At 41.6% G+C, this 23760-nt stretch overlaps 1 protein-coding gene across 6 annotated transcripts in view; it reads right to left on the minus strand.

The window, feature by feature from the left end:
- kif18a (kinesin family member 18A) overlaps positions 1 to 23760 on the minus strand; it is a 189357-nt gene that overhangs the window by 46639 nt on the left and 118958 nt on the right. For all 6 annotated transcript variants that reach the window (XM_068046482.1, XM_068046479.1, XM_068046480.1 and 3 more), the window contains 4 exons: positions 21523 to 21687; positions 15358 to 15479; positions 11107 to 11348; positions 7737 to 7802 (listed from right to left, as the gene is read on the minus strand). In XM_068046482.1, the coding sequence (XP_067902583.1) occupies positions 7737 to 7802; positions 11107 to 11348; positions 15358 to 15479; positions 21523 to 21687 (595 nt within the window). The remainder of the gene's footprint in view (positions 1 to 7736; positions 7803 to 11106; positions 11349 to 15357; positions 15480 to 21522; positions 21688 to 23760) is intronic.

The following is a 23760-nucleotide window of genomic DNA, read 5'->3' on the forward strand; positions in this document are numbered from 1 at the left end:
TACAAGATGGCCAGGAAGGATCTGAAGAAAGGGATTAGGAGAGCTAAGAGAGGGCATGAAAAATGCTTGGCGGGTAGGATAAAAGAAAACCCCAAGGCCTTTTACGCGTATGTCAGAAATATGAGGATGACTAGGGGGACCGTAGGTCCGGTCAAGGACAATAGCGGGAGACTGTGTGTTGAGCCGGAAGAGATAAGTGAGGTTTTGAATGAGTACTTCTCTTCGGTATTTACGAATGAGAAGGGGTGTATTACTGAAGAGGACGGTGGGAAGCAGACTGGTAAGCTCGAGGAAGTGCTCGTTAGGAGGGAAGATGTGTTGGGGTTTTTGAATAACTTGAAGATAGACAAGTCTCCCGGGCCTGACGGGGTATATCCAAGGATGTTATGGGAAGCAAGGGATGAAATTGCAGAGCCGCTGGCAATGATCTTTTCATCTTCTCTGCTGACGGGGGTGGTACCAGGTGATTGGAGGGTGGCAAATGTTGTGCCCCTGTTCAAGAAAGGGAATAGGAACAACCCTGGGAATTACAGGCCAGTTAGTCTTACTTCGGTGGTAGGCAAGTTGATGGAAAAGGTGCTGAGGGATAGGATTTCTGAGCATCTGGAAAGACACTGCTTGATTCGGGACAGTCAGCACGGTTTTGTGAGGGGTAGGTCTTGCCTCACAAGCCTGATTGAATTCTTTGAGCAGGTGACCAAGCAAGTGGATGAGGGTAAACCAGTGGATGTGGTGTACATGGATTTTAGTAAGGCATTTGATAAGGTCCCCCATGGTAGACTTATGGAGAAAGTCAGGAGGCATGGGATAGTGGGGAATGTGGCCAGTTGGATTAAGAATTGGCTAACTGATAGAAGGCAGAGAGTGGTCTTAGATGGTAAATACTCAGCCTGGAGCCCAGTTACCAGTGGCGTGCCGCAGGGATCAGTTCTGGGTCCTCTCCTGTTTGTGATTTTTATTAACGACTTGGATGAGGAAGTCGAAGGGTGGGTCAGTAAATTTGCAGATGATACAAAGGTTGGTGGAGTTGTGGATACCGAGGAGGGCTATTGTCGTCTGCAAAGGGACTTGGATAGGTTGCAGTGCTGGGCTGAAAAGTGGCAGATGGAGTTTAACCCTGAAAAGTGTGAGGTCGTCCATTTTGGAAGGACAAACACGAATGCAAAATACTGGGTTAACGGTAGGGTTCTTGGGCATGTGGAGGAGCAGAGAGACCTTGGGGTCTATGTGCATAGATCGTTGAAAGTTGCAACTCAAGTGGATAGGGCTGTGAAGAAGGCATATGGGGTGTTAGCGTTCATTAGCAGAGGGATTGAATTTAAGAGCCGTGAGGTGATGATGCAGCTGTACAGGACCTTGGTAAGGCCTCATTTGGAGTACTGTGTGCAGTTCTGGTCGCCTCATTTTAGGAAGGATGTGGAAGCCTTGGAGAGGGTGCAGAGGAGATTTACCAGGATGTTGCCTGGAATGGAGAATAAGTCTTACGAGGAAAGGCTGAACATTCTAGGCCTCTTCTCATTAGAACGGAGAAGGATGAGGGGTGACATGATAGAGGTTTATAAGATGATCAGGGGAATAGATAGGGTAGACAGTCAGAAACTTTTTCCCCGGGTGGAGCAAAGCGTTACAAGGGGTCATAAATTTAAGGTGAAGGGTGGGAGATATAAGGGGGATGTCAGGGGAAGGTTCTTTACCCAGAGAGTGGTCGAGGCATGGAATGCCTTGCCCGGGGAAGTTGTTGAGTCAGAAACTTTAGGGACTTTCAAAAGGCTTTTGGATAGGTATATGGATAAAGGAGAATGATGGGGTATAGATTAAATTGTCCTTGACAGAGGACAAAGGATCGGCACAACATTGTGGGCCGAAGGGCCTGTTCTGTGCTGTATGTTCTATGTTCTATGTTCTATAAACTCTAGAGAATATAGGCCCAATTTACTCAGCCTCTCAACAAAAGAAAACCCCCTCATCCCAGGGACCAATTTAGTAAATCTTTGCTGCACTGCCTCCAGTGCAAGTATATCCTTTCTTAAATGTGGAGACCAAAACTGCACACAGTATTCCAGGTGCGGTCTCACCAAAGCCCTGTACAATTTTAGTAAGACTTCTTCATTCTTGTACTCCAATCCCCTTGCAATAAAGGCCAACATGCCATTTGCCTTCCTAATAGCCTGCTGCACCTACATGTTAACTTTATGCATTCCTTGTACGAGTACCCCCAAGTCTTTCTGAACATCAACACTTACCAGTTTCACACCTTTTAAAAAATATTGTGCTTTTCTATTTTTACAACCAAAGTGAACAACTTCACACTTCCCTACATTATACTCCATCTTCCATCTTGTTGCCCACTCACTTAACCTGTCTATATCTCTTTGCAGCCTTTCTACATCCTCCCCGCAGCTTACCTTTCCACAGAGCTGTGTATCATCAGCGAACTTAGATACATTACTCTCTATCTCTTCATCCAAGTCATTAATATAGAGTGTAAATAGCTGAGGCCCCAGCACTGATCCTTGCAGCACCCCACTATTCACTGCCTGCCAACTTGAAAATGCCCCATTTATGCCCACTCTCTGTTTCCTGTCTGTTAACCAATCCTCTATCCATGCTAATATATTACCCCCAACACCATGAGCTCTTATCTTGCCTATTAATTTTTTATGTGGCACCTTATTGAATGCCTTTTGAAAATCCAGGTATACAACAACTACTGGTTCCCCTTTATCTACCCTACTAGTTATATCCTCAAAAAACTCGAATAAATTTGTCAAACTGGATCTCCCTTTAGTAAAACCATGCTGACTTGTTCTAATCATACTATGCTTTTCCAAGTGCAATGTTAAGACTTCTTTAATAATAGTTTCCAGCATCTTTCCAATTCCTAATGTTAGGCTAACTGGCCTGTAGTTCCCCGTTTTCTCTCTACCTCCTTGCTTGAAAAGCAGTGTAACATTTGCCAACTTCCAATCTGACAGGACCATTCCTGAATCTAAGGAATTCTGGAAAAACACAGCCAGCGCATCCACCATCTCTGCAATTATCTCTTTTAGAACCCTAGGATGTAGGCCATCTGGTCCCAGGGACGTGTCAGATTTTAGTCCCTCAGGTTTCTCCAATACTTTTCTTCAGCTAATGTCCTTAATTTTAATTTTCTCACTCTTTTTAGCTCCAAGGTTACTGTCTATTTCTGGTATGTAATTTCTGTCTTTTACTGTGAAGACAGACACAAAATATTTGTTCAATGCCTCTACCATTTCCTCATTCCCCATGATGATTTCTCCTGTCTCTGCCTCTAAGGGACCAACATCTACTTTAGCTACTTTCTTCCTTTTTATGTACTTATAAAAGTTCTTACAATCTGTTTTTATATTGCTGGCTAGTTTACTCTCATTCTATTTTTTTCCCTTTTTATCAACTTTCTGGTGGTCCTTTGCTGGTTTCTAAAACACTCCCAATCCTCAAGACCTGCTACTATTCTTTGCAACATTGTAAGCCTCTTCTTTTAGTCTATTACTCTCCTTAACTTCCGGAGCCATGGATGGCTCTATCTGAACGAGTTTTTGTTTTGAACGGAATGTACTTTTGTTGAACCCTTTAAATTGTTTCTTTAAATGTTTCCCACTGTTCATTTACCGCCATACCTTCCAGTCTATTTACCCAATTAACCTTAGCCAGTTCTCCCCTCATACCTTCGTAATTGGCTTTGTTTAAGATTCTTGATTGTGATTGAAATGTTTCACTTTCAAACTTAACATGAAATTCAATGGTATTATGATCACTATTTCCCAATGGATCTTTTATGATTACATTTCTTACTAACCCTGCTTCATTACACAATACGAGATCTAAGATAGCTTTATCCCAAGTCGGTTCCACAACATATTGCTCCAAGAAACTGTCACGAAAGCATTCTACAAATTTGTCTCCTAGAGCACCGTTGCCAATTTGATTGTCCCAGTCTATATGCAGATTAAAGACCCCCACAATTAATACATTACTTTCTTTACATGCTCCAATAATTTTCCACTTAATGCTCTGTCCAATAATATGACTACTGTTAGGGGGCCTGTAAACTACTCCCACCAGTGTTTTCTGACTCCTGATCTTCCTAATTTCCACCCAAACTGATTCTACTTCATGATCTTCTGAGGCCAGATCCCTTATTATGGCATACTTTACTATCAGGGCTATCCCTCCTCCTTTGCCATTGTCCGTCTGTCCAAAATATTGTGTACCCTGGAACATTCATTTCCCAACCTTGATCTCCTTGTAACCATGTCTCGGTAATGGCAATTAGATCTAGATAATTTACCTCTATTCGTGCCACTAGTTCATCTATCTTATTACAGATGCTTTGTGCATTCAGATAAAGGAACTTTAATTTCAATTTTTTTAACCTCTATTTCCTGCAAAGACCTTATCTGCCAATGTACAATTTTTGTTAAACTCGCTGTCCCTTCCTGTCCATTCTGTTGGGAATTACCCACATCGCTATCCTGCTCCGATGCCCTGACCTCTCTCTTTGGATTTCTAAATTTCCCTTTACCTAAACCGTCTGCCCCCTCTGTTAGTTTGAAGCCCTGTTGACAGCCCTAGTTATGCAATTGGCCAGGACACTGGTTCCAGTCCGGTTCAAGTGAAGCCCATCTCAAAGGAATAGCTCCCTCTTCCCTGAGTACTGATACCAGTGCCCCAAGAACTGAAACCCCTTCTTCCCACACCACTCTTTGAGTCACGCATTTAGTTCTCTAATCTGCTTGACCCTGTACTAATTTGCACGTGGCTCAGGTAATAATCCGGAGATGATTACCTTTGATGTTCTGCACTTTAGTTTGGAACATAACTCCTCACATTCTCTAAGCAGATCATTTCTGGTTCTACCTATGTCATTGGTTCCCACATGGACCACGACAACTGGATCCTCCCCATCCAACTCCAGGTTCCTCTTCAGCTGCAAGGAGATGTCCTTAACCCTGGCACCGGGCAGGCAACGCAGCCGTCAAAGTTCCCAATCGCGGCTACAGAGAACAGTATCTATCCCCTTGACTATACTGTCTCCCATCACCACCACATTCCTCTTCACTCCTTCCACTGGATTGGCATCTTTCACAATGGCGCCACAGTCAGTCCGCTTATCCACCCTGCAGTCCTTCTCTTCATCCACACAGGTAGCAAGGACAAGGTTCCTCCATCACTACATGCTGATTCCCCCTACCTGCCTCACTTGCAGTCACACTCTCCTGTCCCTGACCATTGGCCATCTCAAATGTTCTCCCTACTCTAATGGGTGTGACTGCCGCCTGGAACAAAATGTCCAGGTAACTCTCCCCCTCCCTGATGTTTCACAATGTATGCAACTCAGTCTCCAGCTCAGCAATTCTGAGCTGAAGTCGTGCAAGATGCAGACAGTTACTGTAGACATGCTTGTCCGGGATTGCAGTGCATTCCACAGATTCCCACATGCTGCAGTTGCATTGCATCACTGGCCCTGCCATATCTGTGCAACTCTTTTTAGTCAATAGTTCATAATTCAAGTTGAACTAATGGAAAGTTGCACTCACCTACCTTGGAGTCAGAGGAAGACGACTCACCAACTGCTGGAGGCTGAAAAAGATAGGAAAAGGCGGCCCTCTTTCCCCCTCTGCACCGAATTCCCACGTGCGGAAAATTTCCAAATTCACTCTGGCTAATGTCTCACTCAGGCAACTGTCTCTTCTCAACTGCATTCCCTCACTGCTAATACTAGTTCCTTATTCAGATTTATTTATTAACAAATTTAATTCCCCCAGCTGCTGCGGTGAGATATGAACTCACGTCTCTGGATCATTATTCAAGGTCTCTGGATTACTGGTCCAGTAACATTACCACTGTGCTACTGTACCCATAGCTTGAACATGGTTTTGTACCTTCTGCTGGCTCAGTGGACAAACAGCGCAGCTTCAGGACCCATGAAGACAGGAGAAAAAGGTCCACTGTGCAGGAGAAAGCTTCCTGGTCAAAAAAGTAGGCATGGAGGTCAAAGAACAGCTTGCCATTATACTGAGAGAAGATAAGGCTGAGCTCTTCTTCCACGCACCCACTTCTCTGGCTTCTCCTACACAGGGCAATTGCCCCTCTTCTCCTGCCTTTAGTAATGAAAGGTACATCAATCTAAAATGTTAACTCTTTCTCTTTCCAAAGATGCTGCCTGATCTGAGTGTTTCCAGCATTCTCTATTTTTATTTCAGACTTCCAGAATTCAGAGTATTTTGCTTTTGTACTAATATGAAGAAACTATTGTATATATTGTCATGGTGTTGTAGTTTTTTTTGGGAATATGCGGTTTGCCTTTAAGGCTTGCAAGGGATCAGTATTGCTTTAAGAACCAGCAAGCCTCAGGAGTTATAGGAAGGTGCATTTTCGTTGCCTTAGAAACAGCCATTTGGAGACTGCAATTTAAAGGGTGCATTCTCATTATCATAGATATAGCCACTGGGAGTGAGTCTCATGCGATACATTTGTTACAATTCAGTTTTGAACTGGCTTTTAGTTGAAGACAGTTTGTTCTGACAGAACACACAGACAGAGGACACAGCTGTGGTGTTCAGACACCTGAAAAAGAGCTCTCAACCATTTAAACCGAAGGAATAGGATTTTAGTCGGTTTTATTATTATCTCTCAAAATTCTAAGAAAAAGTCAAGCCAAAACAGAGATCTCTGGTAATTTAAATTGAAGAAAGGGAAGTTAGACTGTGACAATCTTTTATCCCTCAAAAACTCTAAAGTCAACTTGATTCCATTGAAAGAATTTGCAAGTTGTTAATTGTTGAAATTCGCTGGGGAAGGAAAGCAACATTCTGTGAGTACTTCGAGCAACGTTGGACTGTAAATTTGCAAGGTCTCTAATTTTTTCTATTTTAAATGTTGTTTATATCTTCATAGTGTTTAAGAATTTAGTTCTTCTAATTAAAGAGTTAATTTGTTGATTTAAAGACATGTGGTTTGGTTAGCCTCATTCGGGGGTTAATAGATGGTACAATTTGGTTGGGTCTTTCTTTAATTTGGAAAGTTTTAAATGATACGTTAGACAATCTGTGGAGCGACGGGATTGAATTATCAGCACGTCTCTCCCACCACAATCAGAATCGTATATTTTGATTGGGGGCTTTGACTGGAACAGTCGGTCGTAACAATATGCACGTAAGCAGCTCCATTTGTTGTATAGGACTGCTACTTTGCAATAGACTTAATAGTTGATCAGGAGCTGCTTAACCACAAGAAAACTACTACCAGCTAAATCCAACAGTTAATTTTCTTAGGGTTGGGCAGCTCCAGATTGCTGCACTGCCAGTCCAAAAAGCAGCCACCGTGTAACACTGGAGCTGCTCCAGGGCACAGGGCTTGTTCCAGCAATGCCAGGCGTGCTGACCTGGGGTAAAAAAAATCGCTCATTTTAAAAAGTGGACAATGGAGTGCTTTGAGCAAAAATTGCTCCCTACACCTCAATCCCTCTCAAGCACACCAAGAAACCTTTCCTTCAGGCACTTATTTCAATAATCTTTACTCCATTACTCTCAAATACAGTTGTGCTTTTTTGTTTAAAAACTATAGGCAGAGATCCATCATTAAATTACCAACAAGCAGATTGGATACTTCGAATAATGTAAATTATTACATTGATATTATGATAAATGGGCACATTTACCAAGTGTACCATTGAGTACCTTAAAACAAGTAAAACACAATATTCCACCTACCTATTGATGATTTTAATGGATCAGGGGTACTGTCCTGTAAACTTCTGGAAGGAGTTCTTTTTGAACCTAAACACATACAAAAACAAAAGAAGATTGAGGCAATATATTTCCTCCTGGTGCAAATAATGTACTTGGAATTAGAACATAGCTAAAATCGTGTTTAAATAGGCAAGAAGACATCCTGAAGCTATCAAGCACACTTTTAAGACCTTTAGTATATTTATCTGGTACAGTGGAATGCTGTTGATTGTACAGCTTTACCAAATAAGGTTCTTTTAGATCAGGATTTTTAGAAGTTCCAGATAAAAGTTGTCAATATTTGGACATTCCATTCATTCATTCAGTTATTCTATCTAGTAGAAGTTCATTACACAAAAGATTAAACTTCTTTAAGGTCGTGCTGTTGAGGTAAAATTTGATCACAGATTAAGGAAAAGATATGCTGAGACGTAGAAAGTGCATACTGATTTAACCCATGAATATTAATATAAACATAGATCATAGAGATATCCATAGTTCTGAAAAACTTTCCCCGTCAAGAATTATCCCTTTTGAAAGTTATTATTGAATCTACTATAGCCACCATTTCAGGCATTGCATTCCAGGTTACAACAACTGCATTAAATAATTTCTCCCCATTGCGCATCTGATTCTTTAGCCAATTATAAAATCTAAGCCATCTGGTTATCTATCCTTCTGTCACAGGAAACAGTTTTTCCTCCATTAAACACCTCTGTTAAATCTCCCTTAACTTTCTCTTCTGAAAGGAAAACAACGCCAACTTCTCTAATCTCTCCATGTTAATTTCCATGTTCCTAGTACCATTCCAATCAATCTCCTCTGCGCCCTATCTCAGGCCTTGACATCGTTCCTAAAGTATGTTGCCCAGAATACTGGGGTCTAACCAGCGATTTATAGATGTTAGACATAACTTCCTTGCTTTTGTATTATATGTGTGTTTGTAAAGCCAAACATCCTGTTTTTTTTTAAAAAGAGGCAGCTTTCTCAACTTCTTCTGCCACCTTCATAGACTTGTGTATGTACACCCCCAGGTACCTCTGTTCCTGCACCCCCATTAAAATTGTAGCATTTAATTTATATTTCCTTTCCTCATTCTTCCTACCAAAATGCATTACTTCTCAATTTTCTCCATTAAATTGTATCTGCCATGTGTCTGCCTATTTCACCAGTCTATGTTCCCCTGAAGCCTTTACTCACTGTTTACTAAATTTCTGAGTTTGGAAACATCTGCAAACTTTGAAATTATGTCCTGTATACTCATGTCCAGGCCATTAATACATATTAAAAAGAACATCTGAGCTCATCTGTAATGATTTCATCTCAGCTGTGAAGATTTCAGTTGAATAGATGCCAAGAAATAATTGTTTGGTTAAGCATGGCTTTTTACTTCTACTGCTAGATCCCAAAAAGTGTGTTGATTAAGTAACTATAGAACACTACAATTATCAAGTAGCACACAATGTGGTATGACTTATATATGTATATAAACATATAAATATATATAAATATATATACATATATAGATACTATATTTACACATATATAAAGAATAATACAATTATGTCAAGAATGAAGCACTTTTGGCTAGTTTTAGCAAGGTTTCACCAAATAAGCCAATTGCACTTAGAATGTACGTTCCAGCTTAATTCAATATAAATAATACAAGGGATAGGCTCAGTCGTCTCTGGGAAGTTGGCTTGAAGGAGAAGCCAAGCTATACAATTCAAATACAAACAGTCTGATTTGTTCAGTTCTGGCGTCTGGCAGCTCCTTTTGAATTTAGCTGGCAGTTTCTTAAATTCATAGAGCCCAGCAACTGTTTTTAGGAGTATTTATCCGTCTGAACTATTCCAGAATCGGCCTGGAACTTTTGAACCGATTGGGTCAGGCCAAGAATAAAAATTAGTACAGGGATTGTGAACCCTTTACTGTTTTATCTACTATAAACAGATATTACATACAAATAAAACTACTTGTTTACTAAATTTTAGTAATAATTTTGCTGAGCAGTTTCAAACAAGGTCTGGTGTTGTAAAACTCTGCCACTTTTCAAAGGCATGAGGAGGATCCTTAGATGATAGAATTACTTAGCTACCAGATCAAGAAAAGGCTTGCTGTTTGGATTCACTATCAAAATTACGGAGGATAATCATAAACATTCTCCAGAATGTTGGGAGTGAGGCTCACCTACAATGCTAGGAACACAGAGGCCAAAATATATCTAAAATGAAGATGGCAAAAGGACCCAAAAATATAATAACTGCTTAGTGGGAAAAAAGCACCATTACAATATGCCACACAAACCAAGAAAGTTTCAGGTTTGATATCTGCTGTGCTGAATTAGCAGATTTCAAACAGGTTGGCATACAAGAAACACAATTAGCTGTGTTGCTGTCAAATGGAGAAGGAAAATAATAAAAACAGATATGGATCCTGCTCTGTCCTCTATCAATTGGCCCCTGCTTTAACATTAGACAAAGGCAAGATTGACCTTGGCCATCATAAGCCCTATTTTCATACAGCTTGCCAACATTAATTGTTTAGACTCACATAAAGAATAGCCTGTTTGTTGAGATACAAAGGGGTAGCTGAGGGCAGGTAGGAATGCGAGTGAAGAACCCATTTGCTATTACTTCCATTCAAAAAAAAGGATTCAGAAATACTTCTTGTCTGGTGGGGACTTGAAAAGGAAGTCAAGAATTTTGCATTTTAGTATATTGACCAGGATTCAGTTGATGCACCCAATTAGCATTTTCTTCAGTTTCAAGAGTTTTCCACTGTTTATTGAACAAGAAATAAAATATATGATAATTTAAGCATTCTCATAACTATTTTCACTTTATAACAACCAACAGGACAAGATAACCAGGCATGTTGCTGCAAAGGAGTTCATTTTCCTTCATTTGATGATGTTACTTAATAGAAAATGGGGAAACCTACTTTACATTCATGCTTACCAACAGTAACAAATTAAGAAAAATATAATTTTGCATTTATAAATATGATAGAATTTCTGTGGCAATTAATTCATAAATTGTAGATTAAATAGAAGATTTAAGAACCAGACTGGGAAAAAGTAAGTATATTTACATACTATCCTGAGCAGCTTTGACTTGTAAAAAATGAAACAATTTGTAAAACTATAATGTGCTTCTGCATTAATGAAATATCAACATAATATTTAAATAATGCTGAGGCTACAATAATTCTTTCCAGCAGTAAATCACAAAAGTATGGTTAGAAATGCATCAGTTTGTTTTATGATCTACATTCTTGCAATGGTTCATTCTTCTGTTAATTAAAATATGCTACTTAATTATAGCTTAAGAGTAGTTAACAGTTTACATACTGCACGGTGTAGCCTGGCAATAGGTGAGCTGGGAGTAATTCATGATGGAGGAAATGTTTAGCTGACCATCAGATATCTGGTCTGGTAATTCCATAATCTGATCTTCCCATGCAATCCCTTTCTCATGTTGTACTAATTGCTCCACTTCCACAAATGTATCCTCAGCAGCTGCCGAAGCAAGTCCAGCTTTTTTCAACATTTGATAATGTTGGTGGAATGCAGGAAGCAAAGTGTTTATAAGCCTATAAAGTGAAAGTAAAAAACAAACAATCATCGTGAAGGTCCAACTATATCATACATGTAAAATGATGACGTTTCACACAATACCGCACATTTCGCTTTTTGTCCCTCAAATCACGAAATGTATTTTTTCTTCCTTAATACATAAACTGTGGTTATAATTTCTCAGCTGTATCATATTCCATTAGTTTTTCAAACAGTAAGTTCTAAGGGTCAGACACTTAATTTGACTGGTTATGGTACTTAACCTTATTGCAAATATACTATGACCAGACAGTTTAAGGCACTAACAAGTACGTTAGCACAGGGAAAAACCACTTCTTTTTTTGGTTTGGTAGTAATTGAGCAGGGTTACCATCCAACATCCTGAAGCATTCCGTGTAGAAATGCAGCAAGACCTGGACAATATCCAGGCTTGGGCTGATAAGTGGCAAGTAACATTTGCGCCACACAAGTGCCAGGTAATGACCATCTCCAACAACAGAGAATCTAACCATCTCCCCTTGACATTCAATGGCTACGACAATGGGTATCCCTAATTGCCCTTGAGAAGGTAGTGACGAGCTACCATCTTGAACTGCTGCAGTCCATGTGAGTTAGGTACACCCACAGTGCTGTTCGGAAGGGAGTTCCAGGATTTTGACCCAGCGACAGTGAAGGAACGGCGATATAGGTGCGCATAGTTAGTGACGCTCACATCCCATGAATGAATAAAAACTTCTAATGATCTGATGCTGAATTTTAGCCTGAAAAAATTATTTTTCTCTCCCACTTGATCAAAGTTGGATGTTGCAAGTTGGATAATACACACAAGATACATGGGAAGATACATATTGTCCATAACAGGAACTCTACATGTACCTTTAGTGGGGTATCATAAAGAGCAGTGCTTGGGCCACAGCTGTTCACAATCAATATAAATGATTTGGCTATGGGGACCAAATGTAATATTTCCAAATATGCTGACGACACAAAACTAGGTGGGAATGTAATTTGTGAGGAGGATGCAAGGAGGTGTCAAGGGGATTTGGACAGGCTAAGTGAATGGGCAAGAACATGGCAGATGGAATATAATGTGAATAAGTGTGAAGTTATTCACTTTTGTAGAAAATAGAAAGGCAGAGAATTTCTTAAATGGTGAGTGGTTGGGAAGTGTTGATTGTTAAACTTCAGAAAGCTTCTTATGGAAGGATAATGCTGGAGTCCATCTCTACTCAGTTTCACATTTATTGTAGTGTAAAAGTATTACAAACATGCAGTTCCTCACTCAAACCCTCCACCAATCTCAGTAAGTGTCTGCTTACAAGTGCTCAAGACAGACCCCAATTAACACCCTCCACCTGCATATAATCAAACAATTGATACATAATTAACAGATTAACTGATGTCCAAAGGGACCAGGGTGTCCTTGTTTATGAGTCATTAAAAGCTAGCATGCAGGTGCAGCAAGCAATTAGGAAGGCAAATGCTATGTTGGCCTTCATTGCAAGGGGATTTGAGTACAGGAGTAAAGACATCTTGCTGCAATTGTATAAAGCCTTGGTGAGACCGCACCTGGAGTACTGTGTAGAGTTTTGGTCTCCTTATCTAAGGACGTTATACTTGCCAAAGAAGGAGTGCAACGGAGGTTCACCAGACTAATCCCTGGGATGGTGGGATTGACTTATGAGGAGAGATTGCAGAAAATGGGCTTGTATTCGCTAGAGTTTCCAAGAATGAGAGGTGATCTCATTGAAACTTACAAACTTCTTACAAGACGTGACAGGGTAGATGTGGATAGGATGTTTCCTCTGGCTGGTGAGTCTAGAATCAGGGGACATAGTTACAGAATAAGCCAGTTAAGACTGAGATGAGGAGGAATTTCTCAGAGGGTAGTGAATCTGTGGAATTCTATACCCCAGAGGGCTATGGAAGCTCATTCATTGAGTATGTTCAAGACAGAAATCGACAGATTTCTGGTTACTAATGACATCAAAGGATAGAAACATAGAAAAATAGGAGAAGGAGTAGGCCATTCGGCCCTTCGAGCCTGCACCGCCATTCAATACGATCATGGCTGATCGTCCAAACTCAGTACCCTGTTCCTGCTTTCTTCCCGCATCCCTTTAGCCCTAAGAATGATATGCAACTCTTTCTTGAATATATTTAATGATTTGGCCTCAACTGCTTTCTGTGGTAGAGAATTCCACAGGTTCACCACTCTCTGGGTGAAGAAATCCCTCCTCATCTCAGTCCTAAATGGCTTACCCCGTATCCTTAGACTGTGACCCCTGGTCCTGGACTCCCCCGTCACTGGGAACATCCTTCCTGCATCTAGTCTGTCCAGTCCTGTTAGAATTTTGTAGGTTTCTATGAGATCCCCTCTCATTCTTCTAAACTCTAGTGAATATAAGCCTAATCGACCCAATCTCTCTTCATACCTCAGCCCTGCCATCCCAGGAATCAGTCTAGTGAACCTTCGCTGCACTCCCTCCATTGCAAGAACATCCTTCCTCAGATAAGGAGACCAAAACTGCACATAATTCTCCAGACGTGGTCTCACCAATGCCTTGTATAATTGCAGCAAGCCATCCTTGCTCCTGTACTCGAGTCCTCTCGCTGTGAAGGCCAACATACCATTTGCTTTCTTAACTGCCTGCTTACTTTCAGCGACTGGTGCACAAGGACACCCAGGTCTCGCTGCACCTCCCCCTTTCCCAATCGATCGCTGTTCAGATCATAATCTGCCTTTCTGTTTTTGCCACCAAAGTGGATAACCTCACATTTATCCACATTATACTGCATCTACCATGTATTTGCCCACTCACTCAACCTGTCCAAATCACACTGGAGCTTCTCGGCATCCTCCTCACACCTGACACTCCCATCCAGCTTTGTGTCGTCTGCAAACTTGGATATATTACATTTAATTCCCTCATCTATATCATAAATATATATTGTGAATAGCGGGTGTCCTAGCACTGATCCCTGTAGTACCCCACTAGTCACTGCCTGCCACTCGGAAAAAGACTTGTTTATTCCTACTCTTTGTTTCCTGTCTGCCAATCAGTTCCTTATCCATGTCAGTACCTTACTCCCAATTCCATGTGCTTTAATTTTGCACGCTAATCTCTTATGTGGGACCTTATCGAAAGCCTTCTGAAAGTCCAAATACACCACATCCACTGGTTCTCCCTTATCTATTCTACTAGTTACATCCTCAAAAAATTCCAGTAGATTTGTCAAGCATGATTTCCCTTTCGTAAATCCATGTTGACTTTGTCTAATCCTGTCATTGTTTTCCAAGTGCTCTGATATGGATATAGGATATGGGGATAGTGGGGAAAAATGGCGTAGAGGTAGATGATCAGCCATGATCTGCTTGAGTGGCGGGTCAGGTTCGAAGGCCTACTCCTGCTCCTTTTTCCTATGATCCTACCTGATCTGAACTGAAATGGGTCAGGATGTACAGTGTTGAAGCCTCACAAGATGGATGCAAGTTCTGATAGTTCTTATTTAATCTCTTGCTGGCTAGACTGGCTAAAACATTGACAAATGTCTGGAAGCAAATTTTCTCTCCCTCATCACTTAAAAGAAGCATATGATCGATCAATAAACAGGACTAAAACTGAGAGTGTGCCCGTCATTATAAAATAACCACCAACAAAAAAAATCTATTTTTAAAAAATACACAGTAATGATTTTTTTAAAAAACCTCAGTCATAGGGCTGCTGAAAATTGTGGTGGAGTACAACTCATTTAGCTAAGATGGCTCCAGTTTAAGGTTATAAAAGAAGATTTTCTCCTTTAGTGCTCCTGATGCATGCCTGTGCTTTTGCAGTCATTGATTTGAATGGATGAAAAATTATCGGCTGTGGGTGTGCAATTTCCCAAAGTAAAAAAACTCTATTTAAATATTGTGCAGCAAGCTCAATATGTTTTCATTTTAATTACAATTTATTAAGCTGTAAATGTCATGGTAAATAATGTCTTTGTGATCAAGATGTTGGCATGAGTTTAAAACTGCTTTACTTTTCTGTTCTTTTGTTCTCTGGTTTTTGGAGAGACAGCAGCTGAGTCATGTGCTGAATTTGTCGTTTTAAGTCCATTACTTCCATCTTTAAATGACTGCACTCTAGATCTCGATTAAGGACCTGTTAAGAAAAATATATTTGTAAGGGCAAATTTATTGTCCACAATAGCATAGTACACCCCACGTCAATTGAAATGCACAAAGGGTTAAAAATACAGGTTATGGTTGACTAGAAAACACTTCAACAGGACTTCAAGAATCTCTGGTTGCACATATACAAAAGTAAAAGGACTAAATACCCACACACATTTTAACAAATATAGTCCAAAATCATATTGGTAGATCCTGCTCATTAAAAGCTAGAAGATCCAGAGCTTATTGTATCATGGGTAAAGGATATAAGCCACAAGTCACTATGCTAACAACTTGTAATAGCATTCCTAATGTACTGTCTTCTGTTCAGCACAGCTGTGGTGACCCAGCTGCTATACCTCTTGTACATACGATCCTTTGATATGATGTTTGTTTATTTATTGTTCCGATTGTTTGCATCTTGACCTAACAGTCCTTTTGTACCTAAAGTTATGAAGACTGCTGCTCTTCAACCACTTGATAGCTCAATAACTCTTAACGAGGCATTTTTTCCCCCCATTACTACATAAGGCATCGCTCATTCTCCTTGCAATTGCTTTTCTCAAGCACAGATAGGCACTTTTGATTCCTCTGCCAATTTTCCCATGCTGTAAGACCTAAGGTAAGACATGGGAGCATTTTCAGTTTCTATTCTGCTGCTGATTCAATACCATTTCACTGTAACTGTGATCTCGGTAGAACTCGAGTCTCTACAATTGTAACCACCAATGGTAGTGTCTGCCTGTTTCCTAGAATCAGTTCATTTAGCCATTAAGATTGCTTGCAGGGCCCACCATAAATTATGGATTTTTGTGAGAATTCATTACTTCTCTCACATTTTAACACTGACCAGTATTATTGACTGGAATTTTACGTTGGGCTGGGGGCTCTGCTCACCAGTCAAAAAGGACGGTGGTGAGACTGCCTCTGCCGGGCCTGGGAGCCACGCTGTGATCTTACGTGGCCCAAACCCTTAATTGGCCTCGGGCAGGACCTCTGTCCCTCTGAGGCAGGAAGTCCTGCCTCTAAGAGCAGCTGGCCAATCAGCTTCAGTCCCAGCAACGCCACCGGGAATGGTGGCCACTGCTGGGACTGCACCCAGCGTGAGGAGCAAGAGGGACGCCAACTCCAGAAAAAAGGCAAGTGTGTGACGCCTCGCTGGGGACAATGGGCTGGGCCCTGGCGAGTAAAGGGGTGGGGGGAATGTCGTGCAGTGGGGGCGGCTTGTGCCATAGGGGGCCCTCCGTGGGGCACAGGGTATCCAATTAGGAAGGCACCCCCAGCCTGCAAGGAGGCCGCCAGGTTTTACTGAGCGGCCTTGAGCCGCCTGCCTGCCACTGGTAATAGACCAGTGGTGGTGGGAGGCGGCCCTTAAGTGGCAGTCAATTGGCTTGGGGCGGGTGGGCGACTTATCGCTGCTGCCGCTCAAAAAATTGCAGCGGTGGCGGGAAGTGCACCCTCTGCCTCCCCCCCACCCCACTCCCACCTCTAGTCCACCCCCGTGGAGGGCGTAAAATTCCAATAATTGTTTTAAAAACCGAGGGCTCAGTGGATGTAGTACAGAGCCACAGAGAATAGAAAGTTTGATTTGAGGTCTATGCTGTGCTAGCTGATCTCAGCCGGCACAACAGTGGGATCTTGCAGGCCTAGGAGGATCAAATTAATTCAGAGTTTCTGCCCCTGACTGCTATCCAATGATCCCTTTTAGAAAATACTCTGCCTGCATGTCAGGTGGGGGCGTAATGATGCCCCCACGGTATACAGCCTACCAACATTTGCTTTCTAGGTTTGCATATCTTGAATGATCATTTGGGTAGCTCTTAACCATGAGTCACTGCCTTCAGGGAGAGGAGGGGAGAAAATCTGACAAGTGGTGGGTGGGGGGAATAGAAATGCTGCTCCAAAAAGTCAAATTCTGCTCATTATGTAATTTTGTTGCTGGGTTTATTTGAAACGTTTCCAAAATTTGTTTTGCCTATAAGCATTTCTTGAAACGTTTGACAGAATTTTCAGACTTAATTGTGGTTTTACAGAAGAGGAATTCAGCATGTCTGTAGTTAATGCAGACTTCATAAGCTTAGTAATTTGTTTAGAAACTTTACAATTCAAATTAAAGTATTTACATATTCAAAGACCTGTGTTGCAGCTGTTTCTTTCCCTCACAAATGGAGGATGATGTGCTTCTGTTAGCACACAGTAGAAGATGCTCAAGTAGTTCCTTAAAGACAATACTGCCACAGTCAAACGGATTGTGACTGAAAAGTCTAAGTGAACAAGTGTTACATCAAATTTCTCAGTTGTATATTGTATTTATTTGCAACCTTAGTAAGCCTTACATCCTTGCATTCACTTTCTGCTTCTCAACACTAGACTTTTTCTTACCTACTCATTTCCTCTCCATTTCAGCCACTGGTTGGTATCCTTTCATTTACGAAAGATGATGGACACGCAGCAAACCAACAATCCATTTAGGTGGGATACCTTCGCTTGGTGCACCTTTGTTAATGGCTATGAAGGCCAATCCTTGACAGGCAGGTTCTGCCACAAGTACTGCACGTGAAGCTGCCAAGTGACGCTGTGAGTTGTTGTTTGTGACGTTGGCACCTGTTGCCAAGTTGCTATAGCAACTGGTCATCGTGGTAGTGCACACCAGTCCACAGGATGTGTCGCCATTTCCCTCTTTCGCCAGCTAGTGACTCACAAGTGCGATAGTTGTCATTTAGGGTCTTCATGTCACGCTTGCAAACATCCTCGAAGCGGAGCTTTGGTTGCCCTACTGGTAGTCTGGCCCCGGCTACCTCACCATACAGAAGGTCCTTGGGTATGCAACAGTCTTCCATGCTGCAGACGCGTCCGATCCACCGAAGGTGCCTCTGTTTGATTAGTGCCAACACACTTAGGAGCTCTGCCTTTGAGAGGACTGCGACATTTGTGATTTTGTCCTGCCAGAACACACCCATAATATGTCGCAGACAGCGAAGATAGAAATTATTGAGCTTCTTTTCCTGGTAGCTGTAAGTTGCCCATGTTTCACAGCCATACACCAAGGTGCTGAGAAAACAGGCCTTATAAACCATGAGTTTGGTCCTAAGGTCAGCTTGGTGTAATTCCATGTGCATTTTGCAAGTTGGCCAAAGGTTGTAGCTGCTTTCCGTATGCGTATATCAAGCTCTGCATCCAGGGACAGATTGCCTGTCACCGTGGACCCAAGGTATGCCTCTGCTTTCTGGAATTCTCTAACCTTTTCCCTCTGTTTTATCAATTCCCTCCTAACATTCTTAGAACTCCCTAAAAACCCTCCTCTTTGACCATTCTCAATCCACACTACAATAAGAAGGAAGAGTATAGTGGACCCCAAGCATGGGGAGTGGACAGTAATGAATAATTGCTCCATAATGTCTCTCCTGGCTATGCGAGTCAGCACTCGTGGTTCTCACACTTGTTAGTTTAGATCAGCCCACCCTCCCTGTGCCCCTCCAATAACCTCCTCACATCTCCCAGTTTGGTGACCTCTGCTTTTAAGGTACACAGCTCCACTTCAGCAGAATAATGTATTGTGCATTATTACATTGTATAAAATGCCTCTCCTTATTACTTACTGTGCACAACACTATGGAAAATTCACTAGTCTTCCCAACACCTAGATGGTGTTGCTGCACCTCCAAACTGTCTCACCCAAGTATGTTTCTCTTGGCGGCATGGCAGGGAAGTATTTTACTTAAAAATAAAACATCAGCCTTTTTTGACTAGTTTAATATTTTTTTCTGGTTTTGGTAGGCCTCAGGGATCATCCATTAACCTTCTTTGCCTGCTGGTGGGTCCTATTTCTCCCAACCTGAAGGGCCTCAGGCCATTTGTTCTCTCTAATCATGGTCTTGTCTACTTTCTTTCTTTACTCACTCAAGAGCATTGCCAAGATGTCTCATCCTGCCATTGATATCCCACTACCCACTTCCAGTTTTGGAAGGTCTCAAAACCCTCTGGTTTCAGCGAGACTCGGGACATCCTTCTCTATGTCCCATGGCCTCGTCTTCTTTCTTTGCTTGCAGTCTCTTCCTACCAGCATTGTGCCTGTCCCCATTTCTTAATTGGTAGAATTGATAATTATGGCTGTGTCATTGCTTTCCCTCTACCAGTTTCTTCACTGGTGAAACCTGCAATTTGTTCTTTAGAACACTTAAGTTGTAATTATAGTGCTTATATTCATATGCTTTAAAGAACAAGTTAAAGGCATCGGGGGAAGCCCAAGGAGATGGGAAAACAGCTAAAAAGGTTGGTGGGGGAGGGGTAGTGAGGGGAGGACAGGGATGAAAATAGACAGGGGACAAAGAGTGAAGTAAAAATTGGATGGGGTGAGATTCCGTTTGTGAATGGGATAGGGGTCAGCTAGAAAGAGGGGAACAGAGGTCTGAAAGAGGGGGTTGGGGATGTTAGTGGTGTCAGCTGGTCAGGAAGATATGGGGGATCACCAAGAGAGGGACTAACAGATGTTCAGTCACAGGAACAACTTGCATTTATAAAGCACCTTTAACATAGTAAAACATTCCAAGGTGCTTCACAGGAGTATTATCAAACTAAACCAAGTCACACAAGAACATATTAGGGCAGAAGACCAAAAGCTTGGTTAAATAGATAGGTTTTTAAGTGTCTTAAAGGAGAAAAGTGGGGTTGAGAGGTGAAAAGGATGGAGGTGGAGTAAGGTGCGAAAATGAGATGCACAATAGTATAAATGTGATAGAGTACGGCTATGGGGAGGCCATGCTAAGAAGGGGAGCGGATGGTGGTAATAGGACCAAGACAGTGGCAAGAAACCATGAGTGAAGGCATGGACTCGATGGGCTGAATGGCCTCCTTCTGTACTGTAACAACTTTTATGAAGAGGTGCGTATCCTCCAATTCACCTCCAGTAACACCACGCAAGATTGGTTAAGATACAATAAAACTTGGTCGGCAGAGGGCTGAAAATTGACCACACCTTCAGAATATTGGGGGCATGTGCAAATTAGTGCAAAAATCCTTATGTTGCTGTCCATCACTCAGGGCTCTGATGTCGGCTGTACTGTGGCTCCTCCCAGAGCTGACAATTACTGAAATCAGTGAGAGTTTCAACTTTCCTGCCCCTCACATTGCTGTTTGAAGCCCCAAGAAAAGTTACACCTTGTTCAATCAAGTGTAACTGGGTTTTTAACAGCCATATGACTCATAAGATTTGATGAACAACAGACTGACCCTGAAAAAATAATTTTTTAATTGTGGAGTGCTGTTACATGATTAATTTGAGGATTTTTCAAGCTAAATGTTTTACATATTAAAAAAATTCAGAATAGTTTAGTTTCTACCTTCATCCCATGTGTATGTCCCAATCTTTAATCTGCTCTAAGTAAAAAAAAAAATTTAAAAGTGATTTTCTTTTAGTTTCCTGATTGGGGACCTGTGAAAATTCTTTGTGTGTGGATAGCCTGATGACATCACTCCAGCTCTACACTGGGAATTCCCCAGTAAAAAATACTGCAATCAGTTGCAGTACCACTGCATGGCGATAGAGGCGAGTTTCTCACCGGAGAGATCACCAGATCTCTCACCGAGACTAACTTCATGGTCAGAGGCAAGCACTCTTGCTTTGCCATTAATCACAAAATCCAGCCCATAGATTTTGTCCATCACACTTCATGCATTTGGATGTCACACAAAAACAAGTATTAAAAAAAAAATCAATCAGTAACAACCAACAGAGAAACTCTCTCCTCAGAAAATACCCAATGGCCTAGGAGTCAGAATGTCCCTTCAGCTCTTGATCGAAGAAATTACATTTCAATAAAAGGGGAAAGAAAGTCAGCCTGAACTTTAATTGACTTCAAATACTGTTAATAGAAATTGTCATGCAATTAGTTTCAAGCATAAAGAACTATATCTTCTGGCCTGATAGGGCCACACATGTAAAATTGTAGCAACAGAATAATATATTGTATGTTATATATGAAATGAATTTTGATGTAAAAAAGACCTCATATAATAATTTATTTTAATTCTACCTGAGGCATCTTTCCATTTTGGCCCAATAAACACATTTCGTTCTCCACACGGTGCAACCAGTTATTGTTTTCTTCAAGCATTTTCTCCACAGTTTCCGTCTTTTGTTTAATATGCTTGTGATGTGTAATTAGTGCTGCGAGCCTACGTTCATGCTTGCAAGATGCCTAAAGATCAGATAGGTAAAGCCTATGTTAATTATATACGTACAAAAGACTGCTTTATTTGACAAACAATTAACAGTACTGCAGCAATTTAGCTAGCAACTTTAAAGGGCTAGGCACAAAAAAAACTTAGGACTTTAAAACACCACAAATACCATGTAAGGTATTTGCCTTTCGCATTAAGGATCATGTTCCAAGATGATTAGAAAAGTAGGTCTGTCTCAGGATATCAATGACCACAGAGTGCACTCACAGCAGGTGCTAACATCGGAGGTCACGAGCCCAGCAGGTTTCAGAACAAGTCCGACCCACATTTTATATAAAGGCAAAATACTGTGCATGCTGGAAATTTGAAATATAAATCAGAAAATTCTGAAAATACTCAGCAGGGCAGGCAGCATCTGTGGAGAGAAAACTAGAGTTAATGTTTCAGGCTTGTGATCTTTTATCAGAACCGGAAAACATTACAGATGCAACACATTTTAGGCAACTACAAGGCAGGGAAGAACAAAAGGGAAGGTCTGGGTTAGGGTGGAAAGCAGGAGCAATTAAGTGAACAGCAGAATCAATAGCAGCACCGATTGCCCAAGAAAATGGGAGCAGTGGTTTTGATCTGAAATTGTTGAACTCGATGTTAAGTCTGAAAGGTTGCAAAGTACCTCATCGATAGATGAGATGTGTTCCTTGAGCTTCCATTGAGTTTCATTGGAACTGTGTATGAGGTCTCATGTAAGCATAGGGGATGCAACACCTACTCTTCCACCTCCTCCCTTCCCACCATCCAGGATACCAAACACTCCTTCTAGGTGAAACTGTGATTTACTTATACTTCTTTCAATTTAGTATACTGTCTTCACTGCTCACAATGTGGCCTCCTTTACATTGGGGAGACCAAATGTAGATTGGGTGAACATTTTGCTGAACATCGCTGCTCAGTCTGCAATTGTGACCTGGAGCTTCTGATCACTTGCCATTCTATTTCTCCCTCTCACATCAAGCTCTCTGTCCTTGGCCTCCTACACTGTTCCAATGTAGCTTAATGGGAGCTCGAAGAACAGCACCTTATCTTTCAATTAGGTGCCTTACAACCTTCTGGTCTCATGAGTTTAACAATTTCAGATCAAAACCACTACTTTCAAATGGCAGATGCTGGTAATGATTTTCCCATTCATTTAATCACTATCACAGACTTTCCTTTTTATTCTTTTCCTGCCTTTGTACTCGCTTAAAAATTGTTACATCTGTATCATTTTCCAGTTCTGACGTGAGATCACTAGCCTGTAAGTTGGGCAGAATCTTCTCCACTTACTCCCTGCCAGAACTAAATTAAGTTGCGTGCCTTGCCGTTGCTCTTTCCCAGAGCAAACCCAGAGTTCCCTGACCAATCAGGGAGGGTGGGCAGGATGACCATCTAATTAAGTAAGGAAGGACAAAAGCAAAATACCGAGGATGCTGGAAATTGGAAATAAAAACAGAAAATGCTGAAAATACTCAGCAGGTCAGGGTCTGGCAGCATCTTTTTATTTATTTTTTTAGAGATACAGCACTGAAACAGGTCCTTCGGCCCACCGAGTCTGTGCCGACCAACAACCACCCATTTTATACTAATCCTATATTAACCCCATATTCCCTACCACATCCCCACCATTCTCCTACCTACACTAAGGGCAATTTACAACAGCCAATTTACCTATCAACCTGCAAGTCTTTGGCTGTGGGAGGAAACCGGAGCACCTGGCGGAAACCCACGCGGTCACAGGGAGAATTTACAAACTCCGCACAGGCAGTACCCAGAACTGAACCCGGGTCGCTGGAGCTGTAAGGCTGCGGTGCTAACCACTGCGCCGTGGAGAGAGAAACAAACATAGTTAACATTTCAGGTTGATGACCTTTCATCAAAATTGAAGCAATGAAGGATCTCTATTTAAAAGGACTCCAACCAGGATTCACAAGGACTGCAGTGATTATAAGCACACAATCATGAAGGAGCAAAGAACTACAGTATGGATGGAACACATGGAAAGGTTGCTTCCCAGTTCACATACCCGTCCCTGATGATTGATGCAGTGAGGGCAC

The sequence above is a fragment of the Heterodontus francisci genome, chromosome 14 (genome assembly GCF_036365525.1).
Source record: "Heterodontus francisci isolate sHetFra1 chromosome 14, sHetFra1.hap1, whole genome shotgun sequence".
NCBI lineage: Eukaryota > Metazoa > Chordata > Chondrichthyes > Heterodontiformes > Heterodontidae > Heterodontus > Heterodontus francisci.